This window comes from Chiloscyllium plagiosum, unplaced genomic scaffold (genome assembly GCF_037043375.1).
Source record: "Chiloscyllium plagiosum isolate Xiang-an unplaced genomic scaffold, Cpla_swu_hap1 HiC_scaffold_42, whole genome shotgun sequence".
In the NCBI taxonomy this organism is placed as follows: domain Eukaryota; kingdom Metazoa; phylum Chordata; class Chondrichthyes; order Orectolobiformes; family Hemiscylliidae; genus Chiloscyllium; species Chiloscyllium plagiosum.
Genome location: NW_028270180.1, coordinates 7,226,680 through 7,240,936, shown reverse-complemented (window position 1 = coordinate 7,240,936; position 14,257 = coordinate 7,226,680). Strand labels below are relative to the sequence as shown.

Genomic DNA, 14,257 nt, shown 5'->3' with positions numbered 1-14,257 from the left:
TGACCTTTCCACGAAGGACTCTCCTTCTCAATCCTTATCCCTCGCCTGAGGTGTGGTGACCATCAGGTTAAACCACCACCAGCCATCTCCAACTCTCTGTCTTGCTTGTTCGGTCTCTCTGAGAGCACAGCCCTGTAATCTCGTAAGATTATGGTGACTTTTACTGTATACAAGTTGGCCTGTATTTATTCAGAGGGATTTAATTTGAGGCTTCAAAGGATGACGTGCCCAGCAGCATCTGGAGTTTGATCAGAAAATCCTGAGGTTTTGATTTTTTTTCAGTTTTCTAATTGACACTCCTTTCCTGTGCCCTCACTGTCCAGAAATGCCTTGTCAAAACCTTCAAAATGGGGCATGATATGACAGCATGTATCATGTGGAATTGCACAAATATCATGTGCTATATTCATTCTTTCATGGGATGTGTCTGTGTCTGGCCATTGTCAGATCATGTGTGCTGTCTTATGTTAAACAATGCGATTGGTGTTCTAAAATTTTAACAAATACAAATTCTGAGTTTACTGTTGGACTTACATTTCTTCACAGCTCCCATAGAGTATGAGAATTACTATGACAAGTTATCTACCACGGAAAATCGCACAGCTGCCTCTGCCAGGAATGGAGGGATGTTGAAAAGGTAAATGGCACAAATGTGGTTTCAAATTTCTTAAGATTTGCACTCCAGATCGCAATCCGAATGTGCTGTGTGCAGGAAACATGGGAACCCAAACCAATCCTAGAACTTATTTCAGTTCCAACCAGTAATCTAGATTTGCAGAATTCAATGGTGCAGACAGAAAATCCAGTTAGTGGAAATAGAGCCTTCGGTGTTCAATAGGAATTTTGTTGAAGCAGAAAATATATAATGAAGGTGAGGGATCAAATTTAGGAAGGTGCGATAAATTGAAATGTGGAGGTTAGGCAAGAGAGAGTATTAATCTGGGAAATTAAATATAATGGCTAGCTTCTCTGTCTCATCTCCGTAGCCTACCTGAACTCAAAACAGCATCCAAAACAAAGCTGTAAATTTAGGCATGTGATTTACAGCAACCAGCTGTAGCAAAGTGACCCTTCAATAAAAAGGGTGCCCAAGTGCCCTTTTAGTGACTCCTTCAAAAGAAAGACAAGTTTGGGTGTCCAAATGAACCACTGTCCACAATCATTTAGCACATATCATCAAAGTAACTCTGAAGAATTAAACTGCATTTATTTCAATACAAGGGGTCTGACAGGTAAAGCAGATAAACTTGGGGAATGGATGGGAACATGGGACTAGGATATCATAGCTATTTCAGGAACATGGCTTAGGGAAGGACAGGACTGGCAGCTCAATGTTTCGGGGTTTAGATGCTATAGGAAGGGAGGTAAGAGAGGAGGTGTAGTAGTATTTTTGACCAAGGAAAACATTAATTCTGTACTTAGGATATATCTAAGGGATTGTTCAGTGAAGCTATATGGGTGGAACTCAGAAGAGGCTGATCACCTTCCTTGGCTTGTACTAAGACCCACCAGTAGTCAGAAGGAAATTGAGGAACAAATATGTAGAGAGACCTCTGATTTATGTAAGAGTAATAGGATTGTAATAGTAAGGGATTTTAACTTTCCAAACATAGACTGGGACTGACATAGTGTTAAGGGCTTGGATGGTAAGGAATTTGCTAAACGTATTCAAGAAAATATTCTTTGTTAATATGTAGATGTACTATTAGAGAAGGAGCAAAACCTGGCCTTCTGTTGGGAAGTAAGGCAGCACAAGTGACTGAAATGTTAGTGGGGAAGCACTTTGAGACCAGTGGTCATAATTCTATTAGTTTTAAAGTAGTTATGGAAAAGGATAGGCTTTGTATAATAGTTAAAGTTCTTAATTGGAGTAAGGCAATTTCGATGGTATGAGACAGGAGCTTTCAAAAGTTGATTGGAGTAGACTTTACAGAGAAAGGGATGACCAGCAAATGGGAAACTTTTTTTTAAAAGTGAGATAACGAGAGTTCAGAGGCATTATGTTCCTGTAAAAAGTGAAAGAAAGGCTGGTAAGAGTAGGGGACAACGGATGAATAAAGATATTGAGGCTTTGGTCAAGAAGAGGGGTATTTTTCTGGTTGGCAGTTGGTAATGTGTGTATGCCACAGGGATCAGGGCTGGGGTCTCAACGTTTTACAATGTGATGATGGGACCAAAGGTATGACATCAAGTAGGAAAGTAAGTTGTGAAGAGGATATAAGGAGCTACAAAGAGAAATTGCTAGAGTAGGCAAATGAGAAATGGAGTATTATGTGGGAAAATGTGATATTGTCCATTTTGTCAGTAAGAATATAAAAACATATTTTGTAAATGGTGAGATGTTATCAGGCTCTGAAATACAGCGGGATCAGGGTGGCTGAGTGTGTAAATTGCAAAAGATCAGTATGCAGGTATGGCAAGAAATAGGGAAAACTAATGGAAAGTTATCATTTTATTATGAGGGGGAATATTTTCTATTCATATGTGGGTGTCACTGGCTGGTCAGTATTTATTGCCTGTCTCTAGCTGCCCTTCAGAATGTGGGGTGGTGAGCTGCGGCCTTGTCTCATTGCAATCCATATGCTGTAGGTGGACTCACAATACCCTTAGGGAGGGAATTCCAGGATTTTAACCCAGTGACAGTGAAGGAACAGTGATTATCTTTCCAAGTCAGGATGGTGAGTGGAAGGGAATTTGCAGGGGGTAGTGTTCCCATGTATCTGTTGCCCTCATTCTTTGAGGATGAAATGTTTGTGGGTTTGGAAAGTGCTGTCTGAGAATGTTTAGTGAATTTCTGTAGTGCATCTTGTAGATAGTACACACTCTGTGCTGGAGGGAATGGATGCTTGTGGATGCAATGCCAATTAAATGGGCAGCTTTGTCCTGGATGGTGTCGAGTTGCTTGTGTTGTTGGGGCTGCACCCATCCAGGCCAGTTGGAAAGTATTCCACCACACTCCTGACTTGTGACTTGTAGATGGTGGACAGGCCTTGGGGCGTCAGGAAGTTACTTTGTGTGTGTCTGTGTGTGTGTCTGTTAATACAAGAGTAGGCAGGTTATGCTTTAGATATACAGGGCATTGGTGCGACCACATCTGGAGTATTGTGTATAGTATTGGTCTTCTACATTAAGGAAGGATGTAAATGCATTGGAAGCAGTTCAGAGAAAGATTACCTGCAATGGGGCTGGCGGTTTTATAAGGAAATATTGGACGTGCCAAGCTTGTATCCACTGAAGGTTATTAAAGTAAAAGGTGACTTGATTGTAACACACAAGATCATGTGGAGCCTTGATGAAGCATACGTGGAAAAGATGTTTCCCATTATCACAGAATCTAGAACAAGTTTAAAAATGAGATTGCCATTTATGACAAAGATGGAGGGGAATTTTTCTTCTTACATAAGATTGAGAGCCTTTGGAAATTTCTTCCTTTAAAGGTTGGTGCAAGTTGGAAATTAGTGAATATTTTTAAAGTCTGATAAAAGGCTATTAGGGGTAAAATGGAATATTGACTGGAGAGGTCTATTCCTAATTTGTAGAAATGTTCCTTTTTATTCTTTCATGGGGTGTGGGCATTTGTTACTTATCCCTAAATGACCTTGAACTGAGTGGCTTACCTGGCCATTTCAGACAGCAGTTTAAAAAAACCCCATTGCTGTGCGTCTGGAGTCGCATAGACCAGACCAAGTATCCTTCCCTAAAGGACATTAGTAAACCAGTTAGGCTTTTATGCCGATTTGATGATTTCAAGATCACTGTTGTTGAAGGAAACTTTCAATACCGGAGAGATATACGTTAAGTTTAAATGTGCTCAGGATTTGAACACGTGTCCCAAGACGATTTAGCCTTTTGTCTGTGGATTACTAATCCAGTGACGCTGTCTGTTAGCCCCACCCCTCACCCCCACCCACCCCATCCTAAACTATCTGCATAGCTTCAATTATTCCAAATATCAAAATGAGAATTGATTAAAAGAGCAGACCAGTCTCAATCACCAGCAAGAAGTCAGAGAGGTGGAATCGGGGTTTTCGGACTGGGAAACAATGGATATATGGAAGGACCATGAAAAATTGAGTTGCCAGTTCTTAGAATATTAATTTTTACATGAAGACCAGACCTCCTGGAATAAAGAATCAGGCAATCTAAGCAGAATAAAAACTTGTGTATGACAGTGCCAACAAGTGGGCACTTCTGACCATTTATATTCCCTTCATGAGATGCTATATAAATGCAATGAGAAGTGTGTGTTGCCATGATTGTGAGGGGAAAAAAAACCACTAGATGTTTCCATTTTAACAAGTTCACTTTAACTCTGGAGGTCGCCGAGTGGATACACTTGGGGCAAATGCTCCCATCAAACCTTTAATAGAATATTCAGCACCTCCACATGAAAAGACAACACCTTTGGAATAACAAAAGCAGGATTTCTTAATGTTGCTATGAACTCATCCTGTCTTTTTGGTTGTGTTTGTCATTAACTTCCATGTTTCAATATTTTTGTTTCAGGTATTTTCCTAACCTTATCCATTTACCCAACAGGTATACTTAAAAATTGACTGTTTGCTGATGCGTTTGTATGTGTCCAGTTATGTGTCAATCACTGTGTACTGACTAAGTGTCTTTTAAGGCAAGCATTCACCAGCAATTAACAGTTTTGCTTTGCTAAAGCTGATTAACACTTTTAACACAAAAGCGATCATCCTTGCAATCGCAAGACATTTCACAATGCAAATCATTTAGTCCTGCATTCAGTTGCATTTTCACCACAGGACCCCCAGGCCTATCAACTACTGCAGCAAGAACCTGCTACAATGACTGATCCTCATTTACAAGTGCAGTGGGAATGTTCATTTCCCCACAGAGATGCTGGAACAAAACCTGAAAGGCAGAGAGTTGTTAGAAATGGCACAAACTGGTGCTTGTGGGGTGCAGATTGACCCAGACCCATCGAAAATAGGAGCAGGAGTAAGCAATTTGGCCCTGCGGTCCAGTTCCACCATTTTGATATGACTGTGGCTATCGTCCACCTCAGTCCCCTGTTTCTGCTTTCTCCCCAGATCCTTTGATCCCTTTTAGCCCTAAGAATTGTATCTAACTCCTTCTTGAAACCATTCAATGTTTTGGTCTCAACTGCTTTCTGTAGTAGGGAATTCCACAGGCTCCCCACTGTCTGACGTTTCTCCTCCTCCTCCTCAGTCCAAAATGGTGTACCCCATATCCATAAGGCTACACTTTCGTGGTCCTGGATTCCCTGGTCATCGGGAACATCCAAGGGAAATACATAAACAACTTTTGTTTTACTTTCCACATAACAGCCTCCCGTTCAACCTTACAATGAGCACCCAAGCATTTTGCCTCTGGTTCCTACCCAAGCCCTTACCTGGGATGGATGTGCCTGAGAGTGTGAAGTGAGGTTCAGAGCCAGAAACCGCAACGTCATCGTTACAGCAACAGACCTAGCAATTCGCAAGCTGGGACTAATGGCACATTAGTCAATTCACATTGTCAATTCAAATCTAATCATTGCAGCCAGGGAAGTTAAATTCAATCTGTGTTAATACCTTGGATTATGAAGCAATACTGGTGTCCATTGGTATGACTAATTGTTGTAAAATCCTACCTGGCTCACTTACATCCTTTAGACTGTAAGACATAGGTGTAGAACTCGACCATTCAGCCCATTGAGTCTGCAGTGCCATTCAGTGAGAACATGGCTGATCTGAAATCCTTGCCCAATCCGGTTTACATGTGACTCCACAGCAATGGGACTGTCTCTTACATGGCTGAGAGAACCACTCGATGTTTTCCCCTGAATGATAATTAGGGATGGGCATCTGATTCTTCCAATGACTATCTCATCCTGTAAAGGAATAAAAAAGAATTTGTGCAGACGCTGGAAAATTGGAAAAAAACCAGAAATAATGGAGAGAATAGTGAGGTTACCACTTATCACTGGTCATTGTGCAGAGATCACAATCTTTCAAATCAGAGGAACAAATCTGCTTTCTCCCTGCTGTCCTGCTTTTATATTGTTTTACTGTCATGCTAACTGTTCAATATGTACCAGCCTCGTCCATTAGAACTGGTATAGTGGTAATGTCACAAGAATGGTAATCCAGAGGACCCAGACTACTATGGATTCAAATGTAGCTGACTCTTTTAACTACGGTGGCTCAGTAGTTAGCACTGCTGCCTCATAGCACCAGGGTCCCAGGTTCGATTCTGGCCTTTGGCGACTGTCTGTGTGGAGTTTGCACATTCTCCCCGTGTCTGCGTGGGTTTCCTCCGGGTGCTCCAGTTTCCTCCCACAGTCCAAAGATGTGCAGGTCAGGTGAATTGGCCATGTTAAATTGCCCATAATGTCAGGTGCATTAGTCAGAGGGAAATGGGTCTGGCTGGTTGCTCTTTGGAGGGTCGATGTGGACTGGGTGGGCCGAAGGGCCTGTTTCCACACTGTAGTGTATCTAATCTAATCTAATCTAATCTACCGTCTGGGTAATTAAGGATGGGCAATAAATGCCCTCATCCCATGAATGAATCTTAAAAATACCATTGCAGCAGCTGGGTGTCTGCAAATGTACTTAATAAAATCTGGAATTGAAAGCTATCATCTTGGTAACCGTGCCACAAATTACCAGATTGTAGTAAAACAGAAACAAAGTATGCTGGAGAAACTCTGACAAAGAATTATATCAGAGTCAAAATGTTTACTGTTTCTGACTGCACAGATGCTGTAAGAGTTTCTCTAGTACTCTGTTTTATTTCAGAAGTCCAGAAGCTGCAGTATTTAGCCTTACTCTGACTGAGCACAGTGGCTGGGTACAGCCTTATCTCTACTTCACTGACCATCTGGGATCGGGCATCCCCAAAACCCCCTTCAGGGGTCTTCCGATTCCTTGTTTAAAGATATATCCAATTTGTCCTTGGACGGACCTTGGTAAGGTCCTAGGGAGTGTTGTTGAACAAAGACCTTGGAGTGCAGGTTCATAGTTGAAAAATGTGTTGCTGGAAAAGTGCAGCAGGTCAGGCAGCATCCAAGGAGCAGGAGAATCGATGTTTTGGGCGTAAGCCCTTCTTCAGGAATGAGGAGGGTGTGCCAAGCAGGCAAAGATAAAAGGTAGGGAGGAGGGACTTGGGGGAGGGGCGTTGGGAATGCGATAGGTGGAAGGAGGTTAAGGTGAGGGGGAGAGGTCGGGAAAAAGATTGCAGGTCAAGAAGGTGGTGCTGAGTCCGAGGGCTGGGACTGAGATAAGGTGGGGGGAGGAGAAATGAGGAAGCTGGAGAAATCTGCATTCATCCCTTGTGGTTGGAGGGTTCCTAGGCGGAAGATGAGGCGCTCTTCCTCTAGGTGTCATGTTGCCACGATCTGACGATGGAGGAGGCCAAGGACCTGCATGTCCTTGGTGGAGTGGGAGGGGGAGTTAAAGTGTTCAGCCACGGGGCGGTTGGATTGGTTGGTGCGGGTGTCCGAGAGGTGTTCTCTGAAACGTTCCGCAAGTAGGTGGCCTGTCTCCCCAGTGTAGAGGAGGCCACATCAGGTGCAGCGGATGCAGTAAATGGTGTGTGGAGGTGCAGGGGATGCAGTAAATGCAGGTTCATAGCTCCTTGAAAGTGGAGTCACAGGTAAATAGGATACTGAAGGTGGTGGGTATGCTTTCCTTTTATTGGTCAGAGCATGGAGTACAGGAGTTGGGAGGTCATGTTGTGGCTGTACAGGACATTGGTTAGGCCATTGTTGGAAAATTATGTGCAATTCTGGTCTCCTTCCTATCGGAAAGATGTTATGAAACTTGAAAGGGTTCAGAAAAGATTCACAAGGATGTTGCCAGGGTTGGAGGATTTGAGCTATAGGGAGAGGCTGAACAGACTGGGGCTGTTTTCCCTGGAGCGTCAGAGGCTAAGAGGTGAACTTAGAGGTTTACACAATTATGAGGGGTATGGATAGGGTAAATAGGCAAAGTCTTTTCCCTGACCTCGGAGTCCAGAACTAGAGGGCATAGGTTAAGGGTGAGAGGGGAAAGATATAAAAGAGACCTATGGGGCAACTGTTTCACACAGAGGGTGGTACATGTATGGAATGAGCTGCCAGAGGAAGTGGTGGAGGCTGGTACAATTGCAACATTTAAGAGGCATTTGGATGGGTATATGAATAGGAAGGGTTTGGAGGGGTATGGGCTGGGTGCTGGCAGGTGGGACTAGATTGGGTTGGGATATCTGGTCGGCATGGACGGGTTGGACCGAAGCGTCTGTTTCCATGCTGTACATCTCTATGACACTTAGCTGAGGTGTTGTTCTTGAGATGTTCCGTGCTCTACACAGAAAACATTCCTCATGATCTTTTAATTAAAACCTTCATTCACAAAATAATTTGAACAAATCTCATTCCAGTGAGCACGTCCTCCTGTGTTTCTGCTAATTCCTTCAGGATAAATTTCGGGCTAATTTAGAAAGAATTAGCTGCTTAGCAAACAAAGCATCTTTTAAAAATCTGTTAATGCTGCCATTGGATCAAAGATGAAACTAGTAATTTATTAACACTTAAATTCTAATTAGTCACAGCACTAAGCTGTAGGACTTGAAATTTTAACTTGCTCAGATTCAACACCAGCAATCCTAACTGATTCTATATTCAGATTCTGAGCCAGTAATGGACAAAAATCAAAAGATGTCATTTTTTTTGTTCATAATGTAATATTTGGAAGTGAAACTTTATACAGACAACCTATGATTTTGCTGTACATTACCAGGTTGGGGTTGGTTAGCTTGGTTAGTTGACACCAACAGTGCAGCTTCAGTTCCTGTAGCAGCTAAGGTTACCATGAAGCATTCAACTTTGTCTCTTGTCTGAGATGTGGTGACCCTCAGGATAAACCACCACCAGAGGTCTCACATTTGACCCCTGGTCTGTCCTCTGTCCCTTTTTATTCTTTCACTGATATGTGTGGCAATCATGAGGGGCATGGATAGGGTGAATAGCCAAGGTCTTTTCCCTGAGGTAGGGGAATCCAAAACTAGGGGGCATAGGTTTAAGGTGAGAGGAGAAAGATTTAAAAGGGAATGAAGGGGCAACTTCACACACTGGCTGATGAGTGTATGGAATGAGTTACCAGTTGAAGTGGTGGAGGCTGGTACAATTACAGCATTTAAAAGGCACTTGGATGGGTACATGAATAGGAAAGGCTTACAGGGATATGGGCTAAATGGTGGCAAATGGGACTAGATTAATTTAGGATATTGATTGACTTTGACGAGTTGGACCGAAGGGTCTGTTTCCATGCTGTACATCTTTATAACTCTATAACAGCAGTCAGTGCCCATTCTTGAACTGAGTGGTTGAAAGGCTATGGATTCACGTAGGCCAGGCTGGGGAAGCATGGCAGATTTCCTTCTTTTAAAGGACATTAGATTAGATTAGATTACTTAGTGTGGAAGCAGGCCCTTCAGCTCAACAAGTCCACACCGACCCTCCGAAGCGCAACCCATCCAGACCCATTCCCCTACACCTAACACTACGGGCAATTTAGCATGGCCAATTCACCTAACCTGCACATTTTTGGACTGGTGGGAGGAAACCGGAGCACCCGGAGGAAACCCACGCAGACAGGGGGAGAATGTGCAAACTTCACACAGTCAGTCGCCTGAGTGAACCAGATGGGTTCTTCCAACAATGGATAATAACTTCATGGTTCACATCACTGAGACTAGTTTTCTATTCCGCATTTATTCATTGAATTTAAATAACCAGCGCATTAGCCAGTGAATTACTAGCCCAGTGACATTACCACTGACTCCCTCTGTACAACCAGTCAGATTTATTTCGATGGGAATGGTAAATTCTGGCCTTGGTCCCACACTCTTTCCTCCTCCACATCAGCCCCCCGCCCACCCCCCATCACCACCCACTCACCCAATCTCTTGCTCACTGCCCTGCTACAGGAATGTGCAAGCACCCAGACTGAGAGAGACAGATTTACCTTCCCCCTGGTGGCCCAAACAGACCCATTGTTGACTCTGCAAGTGTCAGACTACCTGTGGCTAGGATGTTTAGATCAACACCCCCACCCCCAGTCCCTGGAGCACTGGAATCTTTCAAATGCCTTTTCAAGATAAAACTGACCAGAACAATGAACATGCAAAGCAGGGAGTGCACCACTCCCTACAAGTTCCCCACATTCTCTCTCCTCCCCCCCCCCCCCATCCGCAAGCCACTCACCATCCTGACTTGGAAATATATCAGGATTGCTGGTTTAAAATCCTGAAACTTCCTTCCTAATGAAATACAGCACATGGATTGCAGCTGTTCACCCCGCTGTCTCTAGGGCAATTGGGGATGGGTAATAAATGCTGACCAAGCTAGCTGCACCCATACCAATGAAGGAATAAAACATAAACTAATGAGTATGGTTAAAGTTAACTAAACAGTCCTGCAGTAATTGTTCTGAGTTGCTGAAGATTGCTAATTAAACTCAGTGAACTCTCTCTTTCTTGCTATTTAGGATTACCCATCTGTTACCAGGTCATACATCCAAATCCAATAGCAGCAATTCAATCAATGCAACTGCGCCACCTCCAGGTAAGAAACCAGAAGATATGCATTTATATAGTGCCATTTGTGCTCATCTGGCTGTCAAGCTAAATACTTTTGTAAAAAGTTAAAAATCACACAACACCAGGTTATGGTCCAACAGGTTTAATAGGAAGCACACTAGCTTTCGGAGCGACGCTGCTTCACTATCACCTGATGAAGGAGCGTCGCTCCAAAAGCTAGTGTGCTTCCAATTAAACCTGTTGGACCATAACCTGGTGTTGTGATTGTTAACTTTGTACACCCCATTCCAACACCGGCATCTCCAAATCGTGACTACTTTTGTTGAAGTATAGTCACTGTTGTCATGTAGGAATACACAATGCGCCATTCACCACACAGCAATAAAAAGTGATAACAAACAATCTGATACTCACTCCAGAGACTGATTGAAGGAAAGATTTTGGCCTGAACACTGGGGTCAAACTCTCCTGCTCCTGAAGTTGTCTTTATTGGTCAGTACATCGGGTGTAGGAGTTGGGAGGTCATGTTGCAGCTGTGCAAGACACTGGTTAGGCAACTTCTGGAATACAGTGTGCAATTCTGGTTTCCCTGCTATAGTTGTGAAACTTGAAAGGGTTCAGAAAAGAGTTACAAGGATGTTGCCAGGGTTGGAGGGTTTGAGCTAACGGGAGAGGCTGAATAAGCTGGGACTGTTTTCCCTGGAGTGTTGGAGGCTGAGGGGTGACCTTACAGAAGTTTAACATCATGAGGAGCATGGATAGGATAAAGAGACAGGTCCTCTTTCTTGTGGCAGGGCAGTCCAATCCAAAACTAGAGAGGTTTAAGGTGAGAGGGGGAAAAAATTTAAAAGGGACCTGAGGGCCAACATTTTCACCCAGAGGGTGGAGGCTGGTACAGTTCCAATTAAAAGGATAGGTACATGAATAGGAAGAGTTTACAGGGATATGGGCCAAATGCTGGCAAATGGGACTAGATTAATTTAGGATATCTGGTCAGCATAGAAGTGTTGGATTGAGGGTCTGTTTCGGTGCAATACAGCTGTATGGCTGTAAGTTATACCATCAGTTCTTAAGCTCAGCAAGTCAGGCAGAATCTGTACCAAGAGTTAACATTTCAGGTCAATGATCATTTGTCAGATCGGATCAGGTTAGGCATTGATGTCATTTCTGACTGAGGGTGAAGGTGAACTCGGTGGAAATCCCAGTCACTCACTTGCTCTGATGAAGAGTCACTGGATTTGAAACGTTAACTCTGCTTTCTCCCTACAGATGCTCCAGAGTTTCTCCAGTAGTTTCTGTTTTTGGTTTGCTCACTGCTGCTATTCAATTTGTTTCCATCCTGTTCTCCTCCAGCACCAACCTCCATTGCTCATCTTATCCACTGCATGGGTCACTTCATTGTGTCACTTAGAGTGGCACGGTCGCTCAGTGGTTAGCACGGTAGCCTCACAGCGCCAGGGACGTGGGTTCAATCCCATCTGTGGGTGACAGCGCAAACTCTATGTGCACATTCTCCCCGTTCCTGCATGGGTTTCCTCTGGGTGCTTTGGTTTCTTCCCACAGTCCAAAGATGTGCAGGTTAGGTGAATTGACTATAGTATCCAGAGATGTGCGAATTATTTGGATGAGCCATGGGAAATGCAGGGTAACTGGGATTAGGCAGAAGGGGGTGTGGGTCTGGATGGGATGCTCTTCGGAGGGTTGGTGTGGACTCAATTGGCCGAGTGGCCTGCTTCGACACTGTAGGGATTCTGGGGGAAAAAAAATAATCCGCCCTGTTAGATATCTGGAACTTGACAGGCAGCTTCCGTGGGGGACAGAACCGGAGTTAATGTTTTGGAGTCGGGGGAAAAGGACAGGATGGGAGAATTGGGAAGAAAGGATAGCAAGTTAGAATAATATGGCACCCCTACAGTGGTGAAGTGTTCCTAGGTACCTCATGGGAACATCATAAAGCAAAGTACAGCTCTGAGCCACAAACTTCAGCATTTCTTTCAATTTTTAGTGTGGGCAGCATGTGGTTTAGTGGTTAGCACTGCTGCCTCACAGTGCCAGGGACCTGGGTTCAATTCCTGTCATGGGCGACTGTCTGTGTGGAGTTTGCAAATTCTCCCCCTGTCTGCATGGGTTTCCTCCCAAAGTTGTGCAGGTCAGGTGAACTGGTGCTAAATTGTCACATAGCATTGGGTGCATTAGTCAGGGTAAGGGAATGTGTCTGGGTGGGTTACTCTTTGGAGGGTTGGTGTGGAGCTGTTGGGCCGAAGGGCCTGTTTTTATACTGTTGGTAATCTAATCTAAGGTGACCTTAAGGCAGATAACCAAAAGCTCAGTCAAAGGGTTGGATTTAAAGCAGTATCTTGATGGAGTGAGTGAACTGGAAGGTGTAGGGAGGGAATCAAGATCTTTGGGTCCTGGCAACCGAAAGTAATTAAAATTAGGGATGCACAGGGAGGCCCGAGGAACGCAGAAATCTGAGGTGGTGGGGCTGAGGTCACCAAGAAGGATTTGCTGTGATTGAGGACATGGGCGGTAAAATCTTAAGCATCATTGTGGGAAAGCAGCCGGGAGTGCATTGGAATAGTTAGGGCCAGATGTAACAAAAGCATGAGTGTGGGTTTTTAGATTAGATCACAGTGTGGAAACAGGCCCTTCGGCCCAACAAGTCCACACCGACCCGCCGAAGCGCAACCCACCCATACCCCTACATTTACCCCTTACCTAACACTATGGGCAATTTAGTATGGCCAATTCACCTGACCCTGCACATCTTTGGATGGTGGGAGGAAACCGGAGCACCCGGAGGAAACCCACGCAGACACTGGGAGAACATGCAAACTCCACACAGTCAGTCGCCTGAGGCAGGAATTGAACCCGGGTCTCTGGCGCTGTGAGGCAGCAGTGCTAACCACTGTGCCACCGTGCCGCCCACGGTGAGATGAACTGAGTAGGAGATGAACTGAGACCGGGCACAGTCAGGCAATGCTACTGATGTGAAAAGGACAGTGGAGGAATGGCAATCCTGTTAGTGTCACTTAATGGCCCATTTACCTCTGTAAAGAGAAAAGAGAGGTTAATATTTTGAAGATACAGACCAGACTGCCTCTTGTGTTTTCCTGGGTAGGGTTTGCCAGTTAATAGCTTAGTTGTACCACTAGATGGCAGTGTTGCTCTGTTGTGAGTCGTAGAATTAAAATCCAGCTGCCTCCAATCTTTCCCATGGACATCCCCTCTCCTTAAAGAATGATTAAGTGATAATTTTCCAGTTCACCGCAAGAACTTCCCTGGTATAAACAGAGGGATATCTCTAACTTATGGCTGTCAACAACACTCCTAATACAATAGATGTGGGAGTTAAAAGCTACTGTCACTGCAGTTTTATTCCGTTGATATTCTGTGTTCGTCAGCAGAGGATTTGTATGCCAGTGTTGCTGTTCCACAACAGGAAAATCTGAACAACTACAGAGTACTCTACGATTACACTGCTCAGGTAAGGAAGCAACATTTGTGCAAAAATGTAGTTTTTCTTCGCTATTCGTTCATGGGATGTTTGAGTTGCTGGCAAAGCCAACATTTGTTGTCTATCCAAACTGCCTTTCAAACTCTCTGTCTTGCTTAGCTATTTCAGAGGTAAGTTAAGAGTCAACCCCATTGCTGTGGGTCTGGAATCGATCAGACTAGGTAAAAATGGCAGATTTCCTTCCCTAAAGGA

The 14,257-nt window shown here is 44.1% G+C and overlaps 1 protein-coding gene across 4 annotated transcripts in view; it reads left to right on the top strand.

The window, feature by feature from the left end:
- The window catches only part of LOC122542541 (proline-serine-threonine phosphatase-interacting protein 1), a 107,702-nt gene that overhangs the window by 88,860 nt on the left and 4,585 nt on the right, over nucleotides 1-14,257 (top strand). The window contains exons 12-15 of one of the 4 annotated variants that reach the window (XM_043680394.2): nucleotides 547-637; nucleotides 4,507-4,539; nucleotides 10,497-10,573; nucleotides 13,956-14,035. In XM_043680394.2, the coding sequence (XP_043536329.1) occupies nucleotides 547-637; nucleotides 4,507-4,539; nucleotides 10,497-10,573; nucleotides 13,956-14,035 (281 nt within the window). Of the gene's footprint in view, nucleotides 1-546; nucleotides 638-4,506; nucleotides 4,540-10,496; nucleotides 10,574-13,952; nucleotides 14,036-14,257 lie in introns of all 4 variants that reach the window. The other 3 variants (XM_043680393.2, XM_087982161.1, XM_043680395.2) reach the window with 3 other exon arrangements.